The sequence below is a fragment of the Boleophthalmus pectinirostris genome, unplaced genomic scaffold (genome assembly GCF_026225935.1).
Source record: "Boleophthalmus pectinirostris isolate CB_2022bp ecotype Guang Dong unplaced genomic scaffold, ASM2622593v1 HiC_scaffold_10, whole genome shotgun sequence".
In the NCBI taxonomy this organism is placed as follows: Eukaryota; Metazoa; Chordata; class Actinopteri; order Gobiiformes; family Gobiidae; genus Boleophthalmus; species Boleophthalmus pectinirostris.
This window is the reverse complement of record NW_026570971.1, coordinates 15173526-15199976: the sequence shown is the minus strand read 5'-3', so window position 1 is coordinate 15199976 and position 26451 is coordinate 15173526. Positions and strand designations below refer to the sequence as shown.

Below are 26451 nucleotides of genomic sequence, written 5' to 3'. Positions count from 1 at the left end.
TTTCCTCCAGATTCCCTGACTGGCCCACTTCTGTGACAAACAGGCAGCTGCTGAGCCAACCTGCCAGGCCTCAACTGCTTTTCCTAACAGCACCGCCCTACAGTTCATAGAATCAACTGGCTCCTGGGGCCCAGGACCAATGAGGTCACAGAGAGGCAGGCTGGTTACATGGAACTGTTCACTTCAGACACACCTGTGGCATCTCGGTGCATTATTGGCACAAGTGTCAGCCAGTGACTTTCCATGGGCATTTTACTAGACCAATTTAGAGTCACCATTTCACCTGTCGATCATCTGGGGACTGGGAGGAAGCCACAGTATCTGGAGACAGTCCAGATAAGCACAGTGACTAGCGGATGTGAGAAAAATGAAAGCATCTTTCTGGACTTTGTTTGGGCACTGCATTTATTATGTATCTAAATACACTCTTTGCAGTTTGGATTACATTGTACCCTAAGCATATGGATGTTATTGGGCATCTGCACTATTATGTTTATTGAAAAATTGATCACATACACAATAGTATTTCTTCAGTGCATATACTTATCTCTGTAGTTAAGTAGCCGTGTGGGAAAGCAGTGGGCCTATAGCTTCTTTGACCTCATGAGCAAAATCTTTGTGCAGAGGAAACATTCAAATAATTTCTGCCAAAAGTGTAGGCTGCATGAAGAGGGGAGATGCAAGCCCCACCCAGTTACTGCTCTAAAGAGGCGACACCCAGGGACGGAATAACAACCTAAAGATGAGATCATGAACATTTTGTAGGTCAGCCAGTTATACAAGGCCGCTCATATAAGGAAAGACTCAAGGGTTTGGAGGGAAGAAAGCCATCACTTTAATCTGAAATATCAGATAAGGTCAGTGTGACATTACAAAAATAAATAACATAGTTCATAAATGTAACTTTATGATTAACTGTAAGCCTCGGCAACGCAAACAAGTCAAAAACTTCAGACGTGCTCTCAAACTCACTCAACTGATGCGTTCACTGCATTTAAGAAAAAAATTTAAACTTGCACACACAATGCATTTTGTTTAACGGTTGAGGTGAAAACAAAAATATGAATTGTTTATTATAAATAGGTCCACATGTAGTCTAATATAATAAACACATAGTATTTAAAATTATATTTTTTTCGTTAGTAGGCCTTTGAGATTGCAGAAAATAATTGCTTACTTTTTTACATCTGTCTTTTGGCTATATTTCTCCGGTTGTAGCATCAACAGTGTTCATTTTCTATGTGTCTGAATGCTCAGCTGTAACACGTGAAGCTACGGTGGAAGAAAGTAGAAGAGTGTGTGCGGGGAACAGCGCTCTCTCTGATGTTCCGTGAACGCCGCATAGACTGGATCGACCTTTTGCCTAGTTTAGCGGGCGGCAGTTCATCGGGTTTACTCTGACACGGCTGACTCCTGAAGACCCGCCCCGCATCAGCCACGCACCCCGTTTCCTCCAACCGCCCCGCGAGCACGCGCTGTTCACGCGGACAAAGCGCGGGGATTGGCCGCCGCCCCGCACACACTCGCCTCTGATTGGCGGAGTGTTGCCACCCTCCAGTGCGTGTTGTGAGTTTTGTTTTTCTTTTTTTCTCCTCCCCATGTTTTACACACACAGCTGAGAGAAAGGGGAGCCAGTCAGAGAAAAAATCGCCTCCATCTCCAGCCGAGAGCAGGCAGCGGCACTGGCCACCGCTGGCTCTTTGTTCTGGACGGGCTTTGACAACACTTTAGTTATATTTACACTCTTCGTTTCTTCATGGCATCGCGAAATTTCACTGAAATGGACTCAGAGGGGGTAAGGACAAAGCTTCACTATTGTTTTAGCGTTACCTAACTAACCTTTTGTCTTGTGGTAGACCGTTATTGGCTTCTGGTTGTTTACTCATATGGAGATGTGATATGTCATTGCTTTTAAATCAAATTGATAATTTTATTTTAATTTTACATTAATTTTACGTGAACACATTCAAATACTTGGCGACTATAATTAAAACAAAAATCATGTTTTTTTCTCTCAAGGCATCAACACAATTTCACAACATGCATGTTTGTGTATTTATGAATACAATAATTAGATATGATTCTAATTATTAGTTCCTTACTACGTATATCAAGAATAGTGAGTTACACTATATTATTATAGTTGTAAGGAGGCTACTTCCTGGTGCAAACCCGCTTTATGGGGATTTCACATGGCTCATCTCAGCAGCACGTCACTCTGTGGTCTATATTTGGAGATGGGAGGTGTCCTGGCCTCTAGCCAAAGGCAGTGAGTGCACGGTGCACCGGGGGTGTAGTCCCACACCCCTGCTTGCTACTGCCCCCACTGGAAATCCATATTAGATAATTTACCAAAGAATTTGAGTTTGTTTGCTTGAATAAACAACATTATTATTTTGAAACTGAAACAGGCTCTAGGCAATTTCCAGTAATATGTGCCCTAAACATTGCATTTGCAGTTGTTTAAAATAAAAGAAACGATGGACATGAATACAGGCAAGTCTGAAGTACAACAACATAAAACCAGTAAATGATGATAATAATTGAAGGTGGTGCAAAGAAAAAAACTTTGACGTTATCATAGTGTAAAAAAGATGCAACACTAACTATGCATCTCTCATAATTGCTTGCAACCAAGCCTAATGTTTGCTTCGTTTATGTTTTCAGACAGTGTGTATAGAAAACTGCGGGCCCCAGCCAAAGCGCAGGAGACATGACAGTGAGCAGTGCGGGGCAGGCACTGGGTTGGAGTACACAGACCTGGAGGCCGCAGAGGCCCTTGTGTGCATGAGCTCATGGGGCCATGCACCCCTGCTGCGGAAACCACGACCCCTCACACCCGCGTCCGACTCCTGCGACTCCTTGCTGCCCCCAGAGATGTCAGAGTCTCCCAAGGATTTTGTATCCCTCTCTTCCCTGGTGAGACATTTGAAATTAATTAGATTAATTATTAATTAAAATAAAAGCTTTACATAACTTTTTACAATTTGAAATTCTACTCATATTTAACTGATTCCTGTTGTTACTCTTTTTCCCAGTGCATGACTCCTCCACACAGCCCAAGCTTTGTGGACTCTTCAACCTCAGGTTCTAGTCAGCGATGTTCCACAGTTCTGGCCCATATCACAGAAAAGCCCCCATCTGGGCTCCGGCCACCGCAGCCTTGCAAAGCCATGGCCACCAGCGTCATCAGACATACTGCAGACAGCAGCCCCTACCACGTTCCTACAGCACCCAGCTCAGAGTCTCCTGTCAGTCCAGGCGTGTGGCAGAATCAACAGCAAAAGACTGTGACCATAAACAACCCCTGTGCTCCCTCCCCTACAGCACAAACTTCCTCAAAACCATCTTTGGACAATGTTACACATAACACACCCTGTGCCCCTCCCACGTTGTCTCCTCCTCCCGTTTCCAGCCCCCAAATCATCTGCCAGATGTTTCCCGTCAGTAACCAATCAGGCATCATCTCAGCATTCATCCCCAGTGCAGTGCAGACTTCATCTCCTCTGCGACCCTCCTCTGGCTGCTCCACATCCACTGTGCACCAGCCTTCCTCTGGGAGCAGCTCTTCCCCTGTCCCGTCACTTCTGGTGGGCTCATCAGTACCTCAGGGGACAGTAATGCTGGTATTGCCCCAGCCCAGTGTCCCACAAACCCCCCACTGCCCTCAGACTGTCATGACCCTGGGCAACACCAAGCTGCTACCTCTGGCTCCGGCTCCTGTGTACGTCCCAGCAGGGCCTGGGGCCACCACCACAAAAATGGACTTTTCTCGCAGAAGAAACTATGTGTGCAACTTCCCTGGCTGCAGGAAAACATACTTCAAGAGCTCTCACCTCAAGGCCCACCTCCGCACGCACACAGGTATGTATCCTTAGTACCAAATACTTTGCAAAGTATTTGAATGTACAGTTTGGAGAAGGTTGCTGTAATGCCTGTGGGTTCACACTTGTAATGTGCTTGCTCTTTCCCCAGGAGAGAAGCCCTTCAGTTGTAGTTGGGATGGCTGCGATAAGAGGTTTGCTCGCTCTGATGAACTGTCCCGTCACCGTAGGACTCACACCGGGGAGAAGAAGTTTGTGTGTCCTGTCTGTGAGCGCAAGTTCATGCGCAGCGACCACCTCACCAAACATGCCCGACGTCACATGACCACCAAGAAGATTCCCTCTTGGCAGGCTGATGTCAGGAGCCTCAACAAGATGGCTGTGGGTAAAACAGCCTCCAAACCAGGCCTGGCCACCCTCAGCATGCTGGTACCTGCTGGCTCCAAATAGACTAGAAAAATGCCATGCTACAGTTTCTGTTCTTCAGAATCACAGGGAGCAGCCAAGCACAGACGGCTGCCACTATTCTATTCATGGGAATATATAAAAACATGCACTGGAAAGACATTCTTTACTGCTCATTTGTACATGGATATTTGTTTACTTTATAAAACCTGAAAATGAATGCACATTGCCAAAGCCTTTGTATGAAGAGTATCTTACACATTTCACCCTCTACACTTGTGTCTAATTTGTGTATTAAATGTATATGTGAATGTATAGTTTATTAAACTATAAAAAGCATTTATTTGTCACCTTTGGGAAAATGTAACACCAACAGAAAATTTATAATCTATATTAATCATTACTTTAATTAAACCTTCATGTCTAACTTTTCATATTTAATACTTAAATATTTGTAATAAAAATGCTGAGGAAAGTGACTTGTTTCATTGTTGTCTTTAAACTATCATCAAAATTCTGATAGGCTGAAGGATGACTCTTTTCACCCATGTAGTAAGTTTGTGCGGTATGCTCAAATCACCATGCGTCATGGCGCGCAGCTTCCTCTAAACGGTATGAGCACAACTGCTGAGTGGTCTGTGCTGTGGGTGCTTCAAGTTCCTGTTGTCCCACTCACTTTAGTCACCAGACCGCCACTCAAAAAGTGCTTTTATAACACCTAATATGGCATGAGCGCAGTCAGACAGAATGCACAGTGAGTTGGAGGATGACAACAGGTATATTTTTTTGGTCCAGATGATACATTCACCTGGGGTGTGTGCAAATCTTCTGGATTAATATAGACTATAATATCTTGGAGATATTATCTTGGGCATGATTGAATAAAGAAAGCAAAGGTTCCTTAAACTTTCCATATTATGAAAGTTCTGAAAAATTCGAAAAGGCTTGCATAATGCATAATTTCCAGTAGAGGGGCTGTTTGTGACCTCTGCCTGGGTGCATGCCATACACACACTGTAAATGGCCTCACACCTAGTAACAGTGCGTTATAACCAATCAGAGTGTGCGAAATATGAACAGTTAGGGGCGCGCCCAATGAGCTCCCTCGCCTTTGGACCCACCCCTTTGCCTTACTGACCGACATCCACGGACTCACAGCGGCCTCGCCTCGCTCTGTTCACCCCGAGCCTCTACTGCAAACGGCGGAGTCCAACGCCACCTGCTGGAGAACAGGCGCAACAAACGTCTTTAAAGGTCAAAAAGAGGCCGTGTTCGAATCCGGCAGAATTGTAAAGGCGCATATGTAAGGCTGGTAGCATTATTAAAATATTTATATATATGACTTGGTGATGCTTTTAGCGGCATTTTGTCGTTTCTGTGGCCACTGTTTTGGGGGGTAATATTTGACTGTTACACCGACTTTCGTTGCCATGGTAATGTCAACACGCATCTGAAGTTTTCCTCTTGTTTAACACTAGCGTCACTGGGCTCATTTTGTTCTGTCTTCTTCACCACATTTATATATCTCGGATTATTACCACATATAAAACGGACATGGAGCACAAAGATAAACTCTCGGAACTAAATTTGACGGAAGAAGAAATAGGAAGGTTCACAAAGGCTTTTAAAGATGAGAACTTCAGAAAAATGCTGCGGGACTACGCCGAGGAGATATCCGACCCCGAAAATAGAAAAAAATACGAAAAAGAGATAGGCATCCTGGAGAAGGAGCGAGGCAACAGCGTCCAATTCATTCACCCGACTCCTTTCAAGTGCATCAGGACCAGCGTTAATGGGCAAAACAAGTGCTACGTTAATGTTTGTGCCAATGACAAAATCGGAAAGCCTTCATGTAAAAGCGGGCAGTCTGAAGATGGAAAAAGTGGGCATCATTGGTCTCTTCCGTACAGCCTTCACCCAGAGAGGAAAGAGCTGAATACAAAAGGGAACAAAATCCTTATTTATGATGTCATTTTTCATCCAGACACTCTTCACATGGCCAGTACAAACAGTAGATTTATGGATATGGTGACAAATGCTGCAATTCAGGGTATTCAGGATGGATTTAATGTGTGTCTAGATAAAAAGAACATTAAAACCATGAGTACAAAATATAAAGGGAACCCACAGGCTTGTGTCATTCGAAAACCTATACCTGGATTTAAAGCAAAAGATACCCCAAATGATCCTGATCCTCTGGCTTTTCCATATCCTAATAATAAAGCCGCTGTTTCCAAAAAAGAAGAGCCAAAGAATGGTAAAAGTCACTCCAAAAATTTTGCCAATACCCAGGAGCAAACGCAGCCTCTCTACACACTCAAATACCGCTCATTCATCGATATCCAAGACTTCAGGTGCACTAGAGATTCCAACCAGAGCTCCAGGCCCAAAGAGATTATTTTAACTGTTGAGCTACCACTTCTCAAATCAGTAGCAGCCATCACTCTTGAGGTCAAAGAAAAAAGTCTTCTGCTGGAGTCACATGATCCTGTCTACAAACTAGAGCTGTCTTTAGCCTATGCTGTAGATGAGGACAGAGGAGCAGCCAAGTTCAACAAACAGACAAGGCAGCTGGTGATCACACTCCCGGTACAGCCTCCAGAAGACGGGTTACATATAAGCAGCAATCCTCAGCAGTCTGATAATGATATACAGGATTCTGATGGTGCATTTAAGAAAGGAAGTGAAATAGAACAGAATGACACGGGGCATTGTACTGAGAGGAGGGCAGTAGAATCACCAGAAAACTCTGCTGCAGAGGAGGCTGGTGGCATGTGTGAAAGAGAGGAAGAGGGTATAGAAGTCAGTCAACATCAGGACAGAACTGAACTGAGGCTGTGTGTGAAGCATCAAGATGGAAATATGACAGAGGAGCATAAGGGAGTTACTCATGAGAAGGGCCATAAAGAACACGAGACAACACGCATAGTCCAAACCTGTGTGGAGAAGGAAGCAGAGAAGGAAGAAACATATCAAATACAAGATAAAGAGGCAGGGTTAGAATCAAAAGATTTAATCAAAACAGAAACAGATCAGTTAAGAAAGGTAAATAAAATGGAGTTTCTCATTATTCTATCTGTCCCTGGAAATTAATTTCATCTTTCTGTATTATTTGTTAGGCACTGGAGGATCTACCTGGAGCCTCAGAGACTGTTACAGCTGCAGAGGAGGTGGATGAAGATCTTCTGAAACCAGAGAGGGACTTTGAAAATACAAGTGTTCCCCCGGTTTTGTTGCGGGAGGTAAAAGAGGACGGCTTAGAGCAGGTCATCAGTGATCATGTGACCACTGCGGGCTTCAGCTTCCAAAACTCCCTCTTGTTCGAGCTGGACTGAGCTGAGGCGATACGCATGGCACACGTTTAACGGGCTACAGAAGCAAATTTTAAATATGAAATGTTCAAATTAGAAAGCGATGTATTATTTTCATGACTTATTAAAAACACTTGCCATTTATCTGACATCTGCTTAAGTGAAAGCTTTCTCCTATTCCTTGCACTACACAAACTCCTTTACATAATGGTGAAATGTCACTCAGGGACAGGGTTAGAATACTCTCAGTTTATTAAATGCTTAAACATATAAAAGTTACAACAGTCCACTCAACTTTACCCTTGCAGAGATGCAGTGAAGGGTATTTAAAGCCTGCTGATTAAAAAGACTGAATGAAGATACCATGCTTTTGTGCTATAGTGAAAGTATCTGACAAATAAAGTTGTAAAGTACTCTGCAGCAGCTTTGGGGATGTTTGGCAGGTTATGTTCTGGAAAACAGTTGAGGGTTCCTGTAAGTTGAACTGATAGTATTGTAAAAATCGAGTCTTACACCTTCACTGTCAAAGTGAAGCTCTTATCTGGCTGCTCTCTGGAGAGAGTTGTCTAAGAAGTGGGAGTAGCAGGTGAGTGAGCAGAAGTACTGCTGGACCGGGGCATCGGTGCCCCCCATGTCGTCCACTAACACCACTGTGTGGGACACCTGGTGCAGGTTCATGCTTACGCTGCTCTGGATGTACTGTCTGATACACACTTGCCCACAGCAGCAGGTCTTTGCCACCTCCAGGTCCCGACACAGATGAGCAGGGATGAGCTGAGGGCCAAATATTATCCTGTCAGAGAAAAAGGACAAACAATTTAGGATTCAAATTCTAACCTCTCAATGTAAATGAACACACTGGACATGAGATAACCATTACTTTGAAACATACAGAAATGCCTGATAATAAATTTTGATTTGTTAAACATTTTAACATCATAACTAATTTGAGCATTTGTTTAGCACACTGTCTTTATAGTAATTTAACTTGGACAAAATCTTCACCAGGATGAGATTTTTTTAAGTATCATATAATATCATAAAATCTACAAAGAAGGAAAGAGAACAGAAATCAGATACTAATCAATATTAAAACTAGAAAACTAAATCTAGTATCGAAACGTCAAAAACGTCATATTCACAGGATAGAAATGAACCTTTCCTGAATAGCTTTAGAATGATCTTGAGCTGTATCAGGGCAAGTATAACAGCACAGAAACTCGTATACGCCCATGGACCGATATGAAACCTTAACTGGGTGACAAGGATTACACAGATATATGACTGCACGGTAATATATGAAAAGAGTAGTATTATTAAATGTTCTACTATCTAAAGACTATGTTTTTTATTTATGTTTTTAATTATCATTGTAGTATTGAATTGGTATCAAGTCTATGCTTGTTATATCTATGGAAATCGAGTTTGAAATGTTAGTATCATGACAACAGTAGTAGAAACAGTGTTGATATTGCATAAAGATGCTAACAAAGAAGTATATATAAGAGCTAGAGAGTTCTGACCTCTGGTTTGCAACAGCCCTAGAAGCAATCTCCTGTAGAGGAAGAGGGAAAGTGAGTTTGATGGTATGGTCCAGAGGATTAGGCTGGATAAAGGGGTTCCCAAACAGGTCCAGATTCTCCAAGCTGAGCTTCCTGAAGTCCATGGGCAGCACAGACAGTTGGTTGTGGGCTGCAGACAGAAAACGGAGCTTGGACAGGCGGCCGATGTGGAAGGGCAAACAGACCAGCTGGTTGTCGTCCACTTTGACGGTGACCAGTTCTCGAAGCTGACAGAACGCTGGGGGGAGGGACCGCAGGCGGTTGTGGGATAAGTCTAGGGACTGCAGAGTCTTCTGGAGCGTGGACAAACACAGAGCCTCACTGAATGACTCCAGGTGGTTGTTCCGGAGGTTCAGTTGTGACAGGCAGCTCAGGTCTCCAATAGTCGCTGGCAGCTTCTTTATGTGATTACTGCTAAGGTCCAGGACACGCAGAGCTACACAAACACAAACAGTGACGCAATCAGACTGTGGTAATAATACATTCATTAATCAATTACAAATAATATAATCGCAATATTATTTGTACTAACTACTAACAACAGCTAACATGAAGAACTTGCTATTATTAACACAATTGAATGACTACAGTGATGGTTAACAAGTAGCTTTTCCACAATATTGAACAATGTGTGGTTCATATTATTTTAAATGCAGCACATCTGATATTAACTGATAAACAGGTTGCAATATATTATAGTGTAAATACATATTTATTGCACTGCCTGTTATAGTTTGAAGCTTAAATTGCACGATTAAGGGACAGAGGTAATACATATTTTATATTTTTGGTTCATGTAGTATTTCCCAACACTGTCCATATGGGACTGACCTTTCAGGGAGAGCATGCGCATGTCGATTCGTGTGAGTTTGCACCAGGACACCTGCAACTGCTCCAGAGAGTACGGGAAGTTGGAGGTCAGAGGGTAGTCCTTCTTTGAGAGGATGGAGAGCTTCTTCTTGGGCTGCTCCACATCTCGAGCCCGAACAGGAGTGAGTGTGGACAGAGGTAGGCTGCTGGTCTCACTCCCCCTGTCTGCCAACCGCGCTGCAGACAGGAAGTTCTTCAGGCTGTTTGGATCTGCCTAGAACACATACATGTTTTAAAAACTTCCATCCATCCATCCATTTTCGTCCGCTTATCCGGGGCCGGGCGGGGCAGCAGCCTAAGCAGGGACTCCCAGACTCCCAGTTTTAAAAACTTGTAGTTGATTTTTATTATAACAGCATATTTTTAAATCAGCAATGAATAGTAGATAGAAGTGCCCTCTGCCTTAGTGATGGGTCAAAGGTCAAAGACTGATCTCATCAAATCTTAGAGGCTAAACGGGGGGGGGGGGGGGGGCCTGATGAGTACTTGGATGGGAGATCACTGGGAATACCAGGTGCCATAGTGGGGCTCCAGTGGCAAAAACTGTTGTTGAGTCCTTAAACAAGACATTTCACCCACATTGCCTAGTGTGGTGTGTGTGGGTGGTGGTTGGAGGGGCCAGTGGCACAGAATGGTCTGCCCCAGGGCAACTGTAGCTACCAGGGTAATTTACCACCACTGTGAATGCACTGTAAAGTGCTTTGGGTATCTTGTAAGGTGTTATATAAATTAAATGCCTCATTAATTAATTACTATATAAATCTTATTTCAAAAGGCAGGTCAGTGGCTACCTCACTGACAATAAGTCATTTAAAGTAAGTACTAGACGACAGCACAACCTGACAGTTGTCAACAACACGAGAACAGAGAAAGTAGAAGGAAGTACCTTGCTCAAACAGATGTCAACTGTTGGCTCTTTTAATCGGACAGTAGCTTTACCTTCTTCCACAAACCATGTGAAGAACTTTTCAATGTTGTCTTTGAGCTGCAACAGAAAATTGATGGCAACATCCACGGGAAATTGATTAATCACAACATTGCTGTCCTGAGAGGAACACTGCAACTTTAAAGTTAAATGCTTATGCTGGTAAATTTAAAAAATGACATCAGAGTTGTGTAATCACTAATCAGCAGTAAAGGCATTTTAGCATTTACTGACTATTCACAGCTGACTCCTGTGTTATTGTACAAAAGTGCGGCTCATTTCCTGTATGATTCATGATATATGATATGATATGTTTGTAGCCTGTGCTCTTTTTAAACAGGTAGTGTAACCTCAGTTGAACCTGGGTTATGTAGTGAGGATTCAGATCAGAGAGAGGTTTAAGGATTAGGATTTCAGCATTGACACTGGCAACCTAAATGAGAATCACGTGAGGCTCATTCTCCTTTCTGACTGGACATTCATCGTGAGAACCAATGTTTCTGTAATTAAGAATAAAATCAGCAGTTGTTATCAGTAGGCGCTATGTTTAACTTGAACATGTGTACCTCGTATCTGGGGACACAGATGGGTAAAAATGTCACATACAGAAGGCCAGCTTTAAAGCATAAACTGAAGCATAAATACAACTGTAGCCAAGATAACAGGTACAAAGAGCAGAGGAGCAGATGGCTCTGAGTGGGAGGAAGCCCGCAGTTTGAGACCCAGTGCTGTGATTATAAATGGCTCGGATAGGGCCACTTCCGCAGTTAGAGAACGGTTAGGAGCGGCTTTCGCAAGGGGACCGGAGCATACGGACCTTGTACTTGGATCCCGCTCGGTCCTTGGCGGTACAGATCAGCATATACACGTTGCTGCGTTGACTTGTTTTGTCCAGGTGTTTCCCGATGGACAGAACAGCTCTCGTCCCCTTTCCACGACCTTTCATCCCGTACGTGGGGAGCTGACGGTTCAGTACTTCGACATCGCACTGTAGTTTCATTTTGCCCAAACAGTGCACAGTGGTAGTATTAGTCCTGCTGTCACTGCCGAATGTGCAGAGATTACAGGGATCATTTAAAGAAGCGTCCGTGTTTCCCACTTGGAACAGATGGAGCTGTATCTGCTGCCATGGATGTCAACAAGAGCACCCTTTGCTCCAAACAGCGTGAGAACTGCTTCAGAAATCTCTCAACCTCACAGAAAGGGAACCCGGCAAAGAGCACAGGACAATGAATCGTAAATTAAATCATCCGGACAAACCAATCCTTCAGATTAAGTTGAGTTTTTTTTTTATCTCGGTTCCGAACAGAAGTTAGCAGCCAGTTAGCGGCTCTCGCGCGCAGGAAGTGACGTCACAGAGGGAGGGAAATGTCAAATAAAATGTGCGCGTACTCAAGATTGTTTTTGTTGTTGTTTTTTTGGTTTGTTTTTTGTTTTGTTTTTGTCATTCAATTGCTGTAATGTTTTACAATTATGATTTGAATTTGAACATGCAATTTATTAAGCAACATACGAGTACATTTATAAGTATATTTATATTTATTCATACCAAATATCCATTAACAAAATAATACCCAACATGGTAGTTAAGATATCAAGACCTCTATTTATTAGCTTCTCAATTTGCATTCGATTCAATTTCCAACAGCATGCAGTTATGGGATTAAATGGCTTCCTTTAAAAAATTAATAAATAATAATAATAATAATAATAATACATAAAAAAAATACATAGTGTAAACCCCATACAATCTATGGTAAACACTGACAGGCCTGATGACATGAGTAGACCCAGGAATGGATCTATGGAAGTGCATTAGCCCTTTCACTCAAATATGTACTCCATTGTAGAGAAAAAGGGTATTTGATTTAAACTAGCATGCATTGATTTTTCAGTTTACAGTGCAGTGTGATTTTTTTCTTATAATTGTCACAGTGCTGTCTCCACACATGAGCCCCTACGTAAACAACAGCTCCTCCCCTCATGTCCACTCTCACCACCTCTGCCCTCTGGATGCTGCACTATCAGAACAGGGAAGAAATGTGCGTCTCTGTACGCGGGGGGGCTGACACTGGTGCCTGGCTGGCATGACTGCTCACACCAGGGTTCACTGAGGCTGCTGCTGCGGCTCCTCCAAAAGCCCAAGGTGCGCTGGGAGCCATACATGCGGCAAAGAGAGAAGCGTGAGGTGTCTGAGGATGGATGTGAAAGGTACAGTGTCCCACGACATGACAAGACAGAGGAACAGCTGCTTGTGATGGTACTTCTTCTTTGTCTCCCTTCTTGTTGGGTAGGTCCGCTGCTTTGCTCGCAAATATCTGGCGTGAGCACTGCACCGTAACTGAGCGGAGTTTGACTGCGATCTAACAGGAGGCAGTCTGAGGAGGAGGTGTAGTCTGTGTCCTGAAGAGAGATGGAATCAGTGGTGCTTGTGTTTATTAGCATGGCCTCAGAATAGCTTGGAATGACTTGTCTATTACAACGTATGTGCACCTCCATCTCTGTGCTATCTAACGTGTCCACTCTAGGAATGACACAGCCAGTACGATTTTCAATTAGCTGGTCATTTTGTTGGCTAGAGGGTGTACCTGGGATGTACTCCAAGCCAAACAGTTTTTCTATTCTGTAGTGCACAAATGCAGTGCGATATTCACTGAGTACTCGAAGTGGCCAAGACAACATGAGGAAAGCTGCAAGCCAGAATGCAATCTGTGAACTGTACCATGGCATCTTATCAGGGTCCACATAGACCATTATGTTCTCTCTAAACTCCACATTCTTCAGCTGCATACCCTCCCTGGCCTCCATATAGTCATCCAAACCCTCCACTTCAGAAAAGAACTGTGCTCTCTGGTTTAAATAATCATTTTCGGGGCCTGTCTCAGTAAAGCTGAAACACTTAGTAAATCTGAGTCTTGTGGCTGCATGGGCCTCCAAACCCTTGAGTTCACGAGAAACATCCTTCACACCACATCGGCTGTAGTCAAACTCCCCCTCGGCCAGATGGGTGTTCACTCTTTCGTGGTACACCTGAGTAGAGATGTAAGCGTCTCCACTTCGATATCTAGTCACCTGCCGGGTCCGGCGGACAAAGTGGTAACTAATGGCTTTCCACCAAATGCAGGGCTGGGCTTGTCGCATTTTTAGCACACGCTCATAGACGCTGTCAATGTCTGCCTTACGCTGCAGCTCACTTCTGGCTTGACAGTGCCAACATTCCACCATGTACAGCACATAGAGCATCACAAGGAATGCCAGAGGGATGTAAATGTAGCCGTCAGAGCAGGGGCTGTCATGGTAGATCATGGAGTGGCCCCCAAAGCCCACCCCAGAAAGGCCCCGCAGAGGTGAGGACAGAGGAGCAGTGAGAGGAGGGCTGAAGGAAGACTTGAAACTGATCTTGGTGACAGTAGTGAGTCGACACCAGGCCACTGTGCCCAGGCAGGTGTACATTAATAGAGAGAGGATCAAGCAGCGCCAGTGGGCCTCCCGGCACATGCACGCTCCCAAAGACTGCTGCTCCGGACGCTGCTGTAAAAAGAACAACAGAGGCACTTAGAGCAATGAACCTATCCACTCACAGACGCAATACTAGCAACTGTGGCAGAAAGCTTTTCCATAGGCAAGCATTAAGTAACCTGAACTCAAGAAGACATTCAGGGACACATTTGCCAAACTATATTACAAGCAAGATAACTTGCAATAATACCTTGAAAATCTTTGATAGCTTAAACCAACATCATAATAGGTTTTGTTCTCACTGAAGTACAAGGCAATGGTATGTAAGTAAGACAAAAATAGAGGTTGATGTTTTTCTTCCTGGAAAAGTGACATATTTAGTTGATTTATGCCAGAGTGCCACTGAACTGAGGAGGTCAGTTCCTACTTCCCATTTAAAGATACTGTCACAATTTGCTTCTCTGATATTTTAAGTAAGTATTATTTTACTGGTTAGATTGTAAAATTTATTACGATTCATGTCGCATTCTATACTGAGTTTTGCAAAAGCCTTTCTACATATTTTTCCCATGCGACCTTGACTAACCTCTTCCCAACAACAGAATGATCGGGTTAGGATTTAAAAGTAAAAGTAGAATGCATTGAAACACACTGATGCCATCTTTAATGGCCTTTATGACACTTCTCAGGCTTTTGACTACTAACTGGGATTCATTTGTTTTAACTACATTTTAGTTTCTTTAAATGTAATGTAGCCTAAATGTCGGCTATTTTAGTTTTGACACAAATTAATTACTCAAACATTACGAAAAGGCTTTGGGGTAGTTTCCTATTTAAATTATTGTATTATTGAGTAAAACAAAAAAATCTGTAACCGCCTTACCTCCTCCGGGACATCACTTGTGCCTGTCAACTCTTGTCTTCCCCCTGTCCCATCTTCACTTGGAGCAGTGGCCGCGGTTGCTTCTTCACTCTCCGGATTTTGGGAGCTCATACTGTGCTCTTTGCATGTCCGGGAATAGATTAAGAAGTTTTGCTCATTGGCTTTGCTGTAGCTGCGTTACTTCCGCCTGTCTGTGCCTCCTTGGAGCGCTGCACGTCGGAGATGGAGCCTCCGTGGTGCTGATGCTGCTGGGAGTCCCGCGGCGGTGCTGGTCCTCCCGTCGGGCTGCTGCACCGCGGGGGGCGGGGTTGGGGGATTTCACCGCAGCAGAGGCAGCAGAGGTTCACCATGGTGCAGCCAATCAATTGTAATAGCAACCTTGTCACGGCGTGATATACTGTCACTTCAGCGTCTTGAGCCTCGGAAAGCCTGTGCAAAGATGGTCGAAAGAGTAGCGCTGTCCAGTCAGAAAAATGCAATGTGCAACATTCATTGCTGTTTACACGGTCAATAGTAAATCATAATAATGAAGAATGAACGAATGAAGTGTTTTAGAATGATGCAAGTAGCAAAAATAGGCATCCTCGTGTAGGATCATAACGTGCAGGATGCTGGCTGGAAGGTGTAGTTTTATTTTGAAAACGGAACTGAGTAGTTGCTTGTGCTACATAAAAAGAGTTCCCCATGGTTATCGGTGCAGACAGTACATGCATGGCATGGAGAGCAACATCCAAGCACGAAAGTCATAGATGTGCCTCTTGAAAAGTAAATTGTCAAATTTTTTAGTAGTTTTTTTAATGTTTGGGTTGCAATTTGAGATGTAGATACATTGGCGCAACTCTATCAATAAGTTCATGTTAGTTGTTTACTGATGTAAACTCACATGCTGTTCCTGTGAAACGAGTCCCTTCTTCTCCAAGGTTTGAAAAACTTAGGACCAAGTTTAGATAGGAGCACATGTGCGCATCTTGTTGGCATAACTGGGATACTGTGTTATGTGATGTGAAGGATGCTACGGCGTCCCCAGCCTACAGACTCGGAGGCGGACTTGTTGAGGGAACAGGAGAGGTTCCTGAGCTCTGGAGCCCAGGCGGCTGCGACTGTGGTCCGCCGGCCGGACAAAAGAAGACCGCAGAGTGGAGCAACGGAGGTGCCACAGGAGACTGGAGATGGGCAAAGGGATGTCGTGACTATAGAAGGTCTATCATGCAGCTCTTATTGTTCTCATGTTCAGTATTTGTACTTTTCCACAATAGAAAATGCTTGTAGTTATACTGAAACTAACCCCAATAATTTAGTGTTAATGTGCTGAGAAGTGGTGGTTATTTAGAAAAACACAGACCCTAGTAATTGTCAGTAGTATGATATTAACTCAGGAATACATGCACTCTTTTATGTAATATATCTGAATTACTCAATATGTGTCTTTTGTAGATCTACCAGATGAAGTGCCCTCGCTAACCCCAGCACCGCCAAAGAAGTCCAGGTTCAAGTCCCGCCGTGTGACCTTTGAGCATGTGGATGCAGAGGAGCAACTGGACACACATGACACTCACATCACTGCTGTCCTATCTAGAATAATTGTAAATAGAAAACATATTTATTTGTTTGTTGTTTGTTAGTTTGTTGTCTTGAAAACAATATTATTCATTAAGGAAAAGGATACCAGCTCTGTTCCTGTGTCACTACCAGAGTTCACTGGCATGGCTTTTCCTAAAGTACTCCACCGCTCTCAATATTGTGAGGTAAAACTAATTTATTTTCTAAAATACTAAAACAAAAAAAGTAAAAGTTTTATTGAAGCTGAGTTTGTGTGAATGAATCTGACAGATGCCAGAAGCTTCAGGTCCTGGTTGTAAAAAGAGCATCTTTGCACGTCAGATAACTGCTCAAAGACTTAAAGAGGGAAAAACACAAAGTTTAACTTCACAGGCACAAACCAAGAAAGAACTGATGGACTGCAATATTGGTACAGGTTAATATATTCTAAAATAATACTTCTGTTTGTGCATTTGCAACTTCTCTGTAACAGCCATGTGAACGTGTTTTCAACAGACCAAGTTGGAGAGGCAGGTCCCAGGCTGATTTCAGGGCAGGGTCTTGGGGTGCATGGTGGCTCAGAGGAGATCATGAGAATCCACAGAGAGAGTCAAGAGAAACTACAGAGCATGTCGGAGTCAGAGATCCTGGATGAGCAAAAGAGGCTCCTGTCTCAGCTTGGTACGAAGTTATATATACCCACACAGCACTGGCAGAAACTAATCTGAATAATATGGAATAATAATTGAAATAATCACAGTGGTATTCATTTCTGTTTGTTTTAATTATACATATGGTGCATTTTCCCTCCTCCTGTTGTCCTCTGTACCTAGATCCAAGGCTGGTAGAGTTAGTAAGATCATGCAAAGCCCGAAACATTCCATCCTCTGCACCAGCACCCCATCTGCCAAAAGACCAGTGTGCCCCTCCTCGTGATGCTCTGGGTCAGTCGCCATGTGCTCATGTGGATGTGGAGATGGAGCCAGAGCAAGAACCTGTCACTGGTAATGTGCCTCTCCTTGGTAGATCGATGCTGTTTGAGTGGTTTCAAAAATGGAATCCCTTGATGGGGAAGATATAGATAAATGGATGCATATGTATTTAAATTGACAGGGAGTCATGTCTGATAACCAGCACTTATATTTTGTCAAATTTTACAGTCATCTTAACATCCTGTGCTAGTTTCAGCTCAATGAGCACACAGCCAATATGTTACTGTATGTACAAGCAGAAGCAGACCTGCCAGTGAAGCCTGACAAAAACTGGGTACATATGGACAAGTTGGAGCCTGAGAAGCTGGAGTGGATGAGAGACTTGCCTCCACCAAGAAAAAAAGAAACCAACAAAGTATGAATTTCTACTCTTGTACTTTTTTGTTATCTATTGAGAACTCAAAACTGTAGTATGTTTTGGCAGGCCATGCAGGCACGCTTTGACTTTGCAGGGACTCTGATCCCGCCCACTGACGACCTGCCCACTCACCTGGGTCTGCACCACCACGGAGAGGAACCGGAGGTCAGAGCTGCTAGTTCTGATTGCAGAAAACTCACTTTTAATTAATGTATTAAATAATCAACAATAATCCCTAATAATCCCTTCTTTTCTTCCCAGCGAGCAGGGTATTCTCTCCAGGAACTCTTCCTCCTTTCTCGGAGTCAAGTAATCCAACAGAGGACTTTGGCTCTTAGCACTCTGGCTAATATTATTTCTAAGGTAATCTCTCTTATACGTGATACATACTTCATTAAAGCATTAGGTCGATGTGTAGAGATTGGCTGAAACCCAACCAACTTTGTTTGCTGGACTTCCTAGTACACTAGTATGTGTATTGTATTTGTAAATGTCCATCCTGGACACTCTCCTCCAGGCCCGATGTGGTGGGTACCACTCCTCCCTGACGGGCTCTGTGCTGTCCTCTCTACTCGATGCTGGCCTGCTCTTCCTGCTGCGCTTCTCTCTGGACGACAGTGTGGAGGGGGTGATGTGTGCTGCCATGCACGCTCTCCACGCATTACTCGTGTGTGCTGAGGATGAAGTAAGTTCATCGTTGTCTAACAATTTCTGGTTCAAGGCCTTACTATATGACATTTATCTTTGTTTAGTATTATTAAAACAAAAGTAAGATCACTATCTATGTGGAAGACTAAAGTTGTTTGTGTTTTGTGTAGATTCATTGCATGAGTGTCACTGAATATCCAACATTCTCCACTTTGCTGACTACAAAATATACTGTAATCTTACAGTTCTCCACACTGATCAGGCCCAAGACTTTTTTTTTTTCCATCTTCTTCTTTCAGGCATGTATGGACAGCGTTTTCTGTTGGTTTAGTGGCATGGCTCTATTTCCTCTGCTGCCATCTGCTGATGGGGTAGAGGACGATGAGCAACTCAAAGAGACCAAAGAAAAGCAGGATGAAAAGAGTGATTATGAGGTGGCGCGGCACGATGTTGTTAAGGTACATCAGTGCTTCCTGGCCCTTGTCCTTGTGTATGTTTCTGACTGATTAGAGTTTTTGTGTTAAGGGTTTGCTAAAAATGAAACTTCTTCCTCGACTGCGATACATTCTGGAGGTTGTTCGTCCATCTGCTCACGTCATCCATTACATAATGGAGATCATTATTCGGCTTGCAAGGCACTCCACTTCCTCTGCCACTCAGGTGCTACCTGCTACATAACATGATTACAGATCAAAAGAAAAAAGAATCAAGACTTTTTTACACTTTAAACATGCTAACATTGTGCACATTATTACCTATGTGTGTGTGATTTCTCTTCTCCTTTGTAAATAACTTATTGTGTGCTATGCCAGGTTTTGGACTGCCCTCGTCTGATTCAGGTGATTGTGCGGGACTTCCTGCCTGCCACTTGGATGCCCCCAGCCTCAGCCCCTCCTAAGTCTGTGTATGAACTTCCTCAAATCACTGTGCTAAAGCTGCTTAGAGTACTGTCCACAGCTGGCAGACATCTCTGCGCCAGAATCGTAAGTAGTTTTAATCTGAGTGCTCCTCTCTCGACTTCAGGTTTCACATTAGTCTGATTGTGCCTGTGTTTGCTCCAGTTTAACTCTCATGGGGTGAAGGAGCGCCTCTCCTGCCTGCTCAGTGCTGAGCCCAGTGACCTGCTGCTGGGAGAGGCTGAAGCTATAAAGCTTTGCACTGAGGCCTACCGACTGTGGGCAGTGGCAGCCCGCTATGGACAGGCCTGCGACCTATACCTGTGAGTGCATATTTAAGAGATACTGGTAAGTGTTTAAGAATGGTTGTTTCATATAATTATAAAAACATATGCATCCTTTTGTCGTCTTAAGTGATCTGTATCCAGCCCTCCTGAAATCCCTCCAGTCTCCTGGGCCCCTAGCTTTGTCAGAGCCTCTGTTTCCGGAGCGACTGCAGAGGCTGCTGGCCCTGATTTGTTTGCTCACTCAGATCACTCACACAGCTGGATGCCACCAGGAGCTGCAGGCTGTTATGCTCAGGTTAGAAACCAGTTTGTGGCTGTGCGTCTTGACTTTGAAAGTATTGTTAATATTCTTTTGACCTCTGTATGTAGTAGTGGTGGTGAAGAGTGCCTGCCTCCTCCCCCTATTTGCTGGGAGCATGTCTCTGGACTGCAGCAGACCTTGATGTCTCATTTAAAGAGCTTTGTGAAAGGACTTGATAGTAACAATCAGAGAGAGATCAGCCTTGCTCTTATCCCTGCTTATCTCATCTACCTACAGGCCTATTATCATCAACTCTCTCTGCAGGTACAGGTTGCACACTCAGAGGTAGAGCAATAATTTACAGTGAACATTTATAAAATACAAAAAATACATAATGTGATGCAACATAATCATAAATAAAATAGTATTATAGATGTTAACCTATATAAAGTCAAACACATCTTCACAGAAGAGCTTCAATCCGGTACACACCCTAGAGGAACTGGAGGGGCTGGCGTCAGAGCTCATCTCTTTGCTGTCCCATTGTGTGGTTCAAAGCCTCATTAAGAATCTCAGGTGGGCAAATCGCATTGCATTACAGGTATGGTGATATTTTATATCTGTGTTGATCTTCATTATATTTCCACAGGTCTTTCTCAATGGTGTGTAATACTGTCCAGTGCCATGCTGAGACCACTGCAAGTCTACCTGGTCTGTCTTGTCCCAGATGGCGGGACACTCCTGGTCTGGCTTCTCCCACTTCCCCTTTCCCTCTGTTGACAGGACTGGCCCTTCTGCTGGACACAGTCACATCCATCCACAAAGGCCTCACATTAAAGGCAGGGCAATGACTGTAAAACCTTGTAATTTACTCAAACCATTCCTTTGTGTCTGGTCTTTCATGATGATTGTGTTTCTTTAGTTCTCAGGTATTTTTTCTGAGCCTGTTCTTGAGTACCTTTGCTGCACTACCCGGGCCACCCCTGCCCTGTCCATCTCTAAAGCCTGGCTCCTGTGTCATGAGCACCATCTCCTGTACCTGCTGCTGCGACTGGCCCACAGGCTGGTACGCTTCTACCACTGCTGTCAGCCACAGTACAATCTGAATTACTTGAGTGTTGTTGTTTTTTTGGTGGTGTTTTTTTTTTTTTTGTCAGATTTACTTGTTTCTCTAAAACCAAGGCACCATAGCTGTTAATCCAAATTGAATTGTTGTTTTCTTATCAAAAGGAAAGCATAAAATAAATAAGCTTTTAACAGTTGCAGCTTTGGCATTTTCCAATGATTATGCAAAAGTATGATTCTGAATGCTACCAAGCAAAGACCTTTGATAACAGCATGGCCATTGTAAACACAGAGAGTAAATCTAAAAATATAGACCAAACACACAGAATAATTCCATGTGTTCTGCAAGTCTCCACTATTCCCTAAGTGACAAGTGTGACCTTGTAAGACTCCTAGTCTAGTTGAATACATGTATAAGACACAAGTTCTGATGTTGGTGCAGACAGATAGGGTAAACAGCTGTTTACAATGTTGTTTTTCATTTGAGTTCAAATATTTTTATTTGTGCAGATTCCTGTTGATCCAGAGGTAGCCAAACAAGCCCCACTTTTCCACCAGATGGCACTAGTTCTGTTGTCATGGATTTTACCGGGAAGTGAATTTATGGCTCATGATCTTCTCTCAAACATCATCTTCAGCAAGTCCTTTATACCGTAAGCTATGCTTGGATTTCTCATGTAGTTTTGATCCAGTTGTAAGAGTTGAAGAGTGCAGTACTTTCTTCATTGTTTGCATGTAACACTTGTAAGGTATTGTTTGATGGAATGCCTTTAATATAATAAACTTTAGTTTCAAATCTAATAAGTATAATTAATTTCCAGTAAGAGTGACGCAAGCAGTCTGACTGATTTGTTTTTTGTCTGCAGGGAGGGCCACAGTGGAGGACCAGAGGCAGTTGATCTGGGGGAGCTCAGGCTCCAGCAGGAATGCCCCAGTTCTAATCAGGCCCTAGGCTCTCTGCTCAGAGAGGCCTGTGTCCAGCTGCCCTCCATTCGAGCCTGCTTCCTCACCCACTTGGCCCATTTGGAACCAGCTGTGGTAGTATCCAGGAACTCACTCCTTGGTCGAACTCCTTGGATGACATCTCAGTTCCTCCCAGAGCTCAGTGGTCCCATCCTGCCCTCTGATTGGCCCTACCTTCCCCTACTGAGCCTGTATAATCGGGCCGAGGGTGGGGGGCTGTCCGTTCAGGAGCTACCCTTGGGGGCTCTCATGGCTGTGACCCACTGCCTTCAGTGGCTGCTTGTGCTGGAGGTCTGGAGAGAGGAGGCTCTAAAGGTACACTGATAATTGCCATGAATATGTTTCATCACTTTGCAGACACCACAGCCTGAACAACATACATAAGTTTAGCAACCTTTCTGCATTAAATTTCTGTGCTCAAGTTGAATGAACTGATGCGGTTGAAGTGATTTTGCTGAGTAAGTGACCAGATGCTCTTGTTGTAGGTGATTCTGCCTGTAGCCAAACTGTCCCGTTTGTCCTGTGTGTTCCTCTGCTCCAGCGACTTGTTCCTGGAGAGACCCATCCAAAGTCTGTCCTGGGCATTGTTCAGGCTGCTCACCAGGTTCCTCCCTTTAAGCATTTCCTCTTATAGATTATAGAACCTTGTGATCACAGAAGATGTGCTGTTTCTGTTTCCAGAGCTTCCCGCTTGAATTCACTGGACCTGAGCATCCCTCCTCCAGGCCTGGCCTCCTTCCAGGACCTGTACTCAGCCCTGCTGGCTCATTATGAGGCCGTGTCATTTGGGGACCCCCTGTTTGGCTGCTTCATGCTGCTACCTTTGCAGAGGAGGTATAGTGTGGATCTGAGACTGGTTGTGTTTGGAGAGCATGTCGGGATCCTCCGCTCACTCAGTGTCACTGTGGAACAGGTTATTACCTCTGCCAGTTAACTGCACTTTACTAGTCATGTATTATTCGTTTGATTCAGTTGAAGCAAATTCAGTGTAATTGCTGTAAATGTTTAAATGTAAATCTTAACATCCTTAGCTGTCCATCCCCTTGGAGTGCTTCACCTCTCCTCCTGAGGACTGCCTGACCCTGCTCCGTCTGTACTTCCGCTGCCTGCTCACTGGAGCTCTGAAGCAATGCTGGTGCCCCGTGCTCTATGTGGTCGCACTCTCTCACCTCAACACCTTCATTTTCTCCCAGCACGCTGCAGCACAGGTAGCATATACTTCCCTGTAAAGATATATCTGGCAACAGACCTGACCTTTTAGAAGGCTACTTGCTTCATTCATTTATTTTGTAGATTTTAGTTCAGTTCTGAGCTCTTCAGCTGAAAGTCTGTGATAACTGTCTATCATCAAAATGGGCTTTGAGTCACACATTTATAAACCTCAAAAAGCATACAATCTCTAATGCAGAACAGAAAGGTGATAGGAGCTTGTTGTGAACCCAGTGTAAAAGAGCCTGGAGCCCACAGCTCATGTGGAAACGGGTCACATACTTCACATAGTCAGACACTGTAGCTGCTGCACTGAAGCACAAGCTTAAGGAGGATATCTTGTTTATTTCTATGCCTAACATCAGCCAAGTCATGGTCATAATTATCCATTAGATTCTGCACTCTTAGTCCAAAATGTACTACCCATTTGTGTTCATAACAAGCCCCAATACCAATACTCTGAGAATTCCCATGGCCTGCATTGATGGTATGTGTATGTGTTACAGGAGGTGGAGGCTGCCCGAATCTCTATGCTCCGGAAAATATTCTATCTGACTGATGAGGTACTGCTCTGCCCCAAAAATCTGTACTTCTGCATTCTTTTGTCCCTCTCTGCTTTTCATTTCCATTTTCAGCTCAAACTCTTTGCCCTGACTACAGACACACTGACCAGTCTGTACAGGAGCAGCCGAGTGGGGTATGAGTGATTGGACTGTTAAACCTGTGTAAAGTGTCTAAAATCTTGTGGAGCTTTAGATTCTATAATTTTTCGTTTGGATACTCTCTGGTTTTCGTATTTTCATGAGTGCCCCTGATGTGAAACCAGGACATTTGCACACATTAGTCCTGTGTTCAGCTCTCTGCACTGGCTTCCTGCTGTTTAGTACAAATTGTGCTTTACAAATAAACCTGCCTTGCCTTGCCCTGAGAACACAAGTTAACTGAACACCTTTTCCTCAGGTGTTGAAGAAGCACCTCCTGCTGTTCCGTCTGCCCCAGCAGCAGTCAGACTGTGGCTTTGACCTGTACGAGCAGCTGCCTCCCATCAGGGCCAAGCGTCTGGAACAAGTCCTGCAGCCACAGGACCCCAGTAATGACAAGGACCACCGAGATGAGAGTGAGAAGTGAAACAGAGCAGCGAACACGTGTGCTATGGTCCTTTACTCCAGACCACATGGTGCATTAGTGAAGAGATCCTCAGAAAGTCGACTATACATTGTAACAGAAGTGTTTATGGACACGTTGTATTACTTGCAATAATCTGTTTCATGGATTTTAATGGTGGTTTTGAAACTATGAAACACCTAATTTTAAGAATAAAACCCTTAGGGATGAACTGCAGATGGAGGGAAAAATTAGTTCCACAGATTTTTCCTTTGGTTAAGAACAAGAACTCAAACTTAACCATCCCGCTCTTCTGGCCAAAACAAAAACGCATGTTTACAAGTTTCTGTCTGGGAATAAAATCTGATTCTCATACAATATTTTGCTTTCTCTTATTATTAAAAAGCAACATATCATGGAGAATCTTCTATATTTTAATACAGTTATAACGGTGGGATTACCCAGTTGTATTTTGATTTATTTATTCATGCCTGCGTCATCCTCCATTGTCCTGCATTTGAGGTGCTCTGAAAGTTTAAAATTTTCACCTATCCCTTATCTTTTCCTCCTCCTCTGTCTTTGCTTGTCATTATTCAAAACAAAAATGAAAAAATGTTGTTGCTGTTTTGAATAGATAATCAATGTTTTTTATTATTATGAAGCAGTCTTAGATTAATTAATTGTGTTTTACAATGAACTAAATGTTAAATGTTGATCTACGTATGTTATATTTTAATACAAAAAATAGCATAATGTCTTCTTTAAATACTAGAAAACTAAATAAATGTTAACAGAAAGGATTTTATAGATAATAGCGGTTAATTGTTGCAAATGTGAAAACCTGTTTTACATAAAGTGCTGTGTTCTGTTATTGATCAGTCCCTCATTTAGTGGACCCCATTACTGCTCATTGACACTGGATTAATTGCTGTCTTTGTTAAACATAGGAGATTGGAAAAATGCCCTGAGGGGATTCTGTACTCAGAGTTTGATAAAAGCCAGCGGTGATCAATGCAGTGCCATTTGAGAGCCCAAAATAAGTTCCATCAGTCACATTTATGGACTTCTCCTCATTAATAAAAATTACTGTATAAGCATGAAAAACACAGGCCAAACTGAACTTAACTTATTTTTAGAGAGGGCAGTCCATGATAATCTCTAAAGTTTTTTTTTTCTTTTACCTGAAACTTATTCTACAACTCCTGATTTTGCTAAATCATTCACCTGTGTGAAGATTCAGTATGAGGTCAAGCCTGTGATTTGGGTCTTGATTAGAGACAGTATGGCAAAGTTACTCTGGATAAAAACTTGTGTACATTATGAGCTTCTTTAAAATGTTCAATAAATTATGACAACATAGACTTTAGTTCAAAATAGTGCTGTACAGTACATCTCCCTACTCTCAGACCGTAAACCTCAACTGTACATTCTGTAATACACAGAGCACAGCATCCTGTTTTCAAGGTCCCCTGACATATGGTCAGATATTGAGAATAGTCATGTACATTATCAGGCTGTCAGCATGGACGGGCGTGCTGTGTCCTTGTGTTCCCTTTTGGCCCGTGTCCAGCCCATAGGCTATGGTCCAGCCCCATCAGACTAATATCTCTATCTGCTTCCAATGGCAGCACTTACGACACACATCCACAGACACTCTCTTTTAACTCACACTTTTCACTTAAATGCTAATCAAAGCTGCAGATTTAAATGAGGATAAGTAGCCCAGTGCATACATTAATGTTTAAATATTCAGAAACCAAATAGTCCTGTTTTTGTTTATACAAGCCTGTATAAAAAAAAACAAAAACTGTTATATAAGGTCCTGAAGAAGGGCATGTGCATGTGTTTAAATGCTTGGTCCATCCACAGAATTATTTATTATTCATTAAATAAGCCATACATTTTTTGTG

General features: G+C 43.3%; 5 protein-coding genes across 9 annotated transcripts; 3 read left to right on the top strand and 2 right to left on the bottom strand.

The window, feature by feature from the left end:
- The first annotated feature begins 1654 nt into the window (after positions 1–1654).
- klf11b (Kruppel-like factor 11b) lies at positions 1655–4708 on the top strand. The gene is made up of 4 exons (XM_020919380.2): positions 1655–1795; positions 2668–2919; positions 3039–3864; positions 3976–4708. Exons 1-4 carry the CDS (start codon positions 1757–1759, stop codon positions 4272–4274), a joined length of 1416 nt encoding a protein of 471 aa, XP_020775039.1. The 5' UTR covers positions 1655–1756; the 3' UTR covers positions 4275–4708.
- A 1000-nt stretch (positions 4709–5708) lies between these two features.
- Positions 5709–7564, top strand: dnaaf2 (dynein axonemal assembly factor 2). The gene is made up of 2 exons (XM_020919514.2): positions 5709–7274; positions 7349–7564. The coding sequence occupies exons 1-2, from the start codon at positions 5784–5786 to the stop codon at positions 7562–7564; spliced, it is 1707 nt and encodes a 568-aa protein (XP_020775173.1). The 5' UTR covers positions 5709–5783.
- Positions 7227–12230, bottom strand: lrr1 (leucine rich repeat protein 1). The gene is made up of 5 exons (XM_020919349.2): positions 11715–12230; positions 10859–10957; positions 9934–10186; positions 9064–9538; positions 7227–8333 (listed from the first exon to the last, which is right to left on the bottom strand). Exons 1-5 carry the CDS (start codon positions 11895–11897, stop codon positions 8078–8080), a joined length of 1266 nt encoding a protein of 421 aa, XP_020775008.1. The 5' UTR covers positions 11898–12230; the 3' UTR covers positions 7227–8077.
- A 513-nt stretch (positions 12231–12743) lies between these two features.
- si:dkey-13p1.4 (transmembrane protein 151B) lies at positions 12744–15350 on the bottom strand. The gene is made up of 2 exons (XM_020919515.2): positions 15240–15350; positions 12744–14428 (listed from the first exon to the last, which is right to left on the bottom strand). Exons 1-2 carry the CDS (start codon positions 15348–15350, stop codon positions 12827–12829), a joined length of 1713 nt encoding a protein of 570 aa, XP_020775174.2. The 3' UTR covers positions 12744–12826.
- Positions 15351–15928: 578 nt separating this feature from the next.
- Positions 15929–25902, top strand: rpap1 (RNA polymerase II associated protein 1). Of its 5 annotated transcripts, none has more exons than XM_055159801.1 (27): positions 15929–16004; positions 16248–16438; positions 16674–16822; positions 16895–16984; positions 17070–17214; positions 17295–17459; positions 17612–17782; positions 18010–18125; positions 18195–18293; positions 18390–18491; positions 18646–18813; positions 19076–19234; positions 19302–19436; positions 19589–19759; positions 19838–19995; positions 20087–20254; positions 20329–20524; positions 20652–20776; positions 20850–21039; positions 21123–21266; positions 21776–21918; positions 22132–22543; positions 22714–22832; positions 22910–23141; positions 23260–23436; positions 23944–24000; positions 24398–25902. In XM_055159801.1, exons 2-27 carry the CDS (start codon positions 16249–16251, stop codon positions 24563–24565), a joined length of 4149 nt encoding a protein of 1382 aa, XP_055015776.1. In that variant the 5' UTR covers positions 15929–16004; position 16248; the 3' UTR covers positions 24566–25902. The 5 variants fall into 5 exon arrangements, with proteins under 5 accessions (XP_055015776.1, XP_055015788.1, XP_055015783.1 ...); XM_055159813.1 differs by having other exon boundaries at positions 15929–16159; positions 17070–17208; XM_055159808.1 differs by having other exon boundaries at positions 15929–16159; positions 20332–20524.
- The last annotated feature ends 549 nt before the right edge of the window (positions 25903–26451 follow it).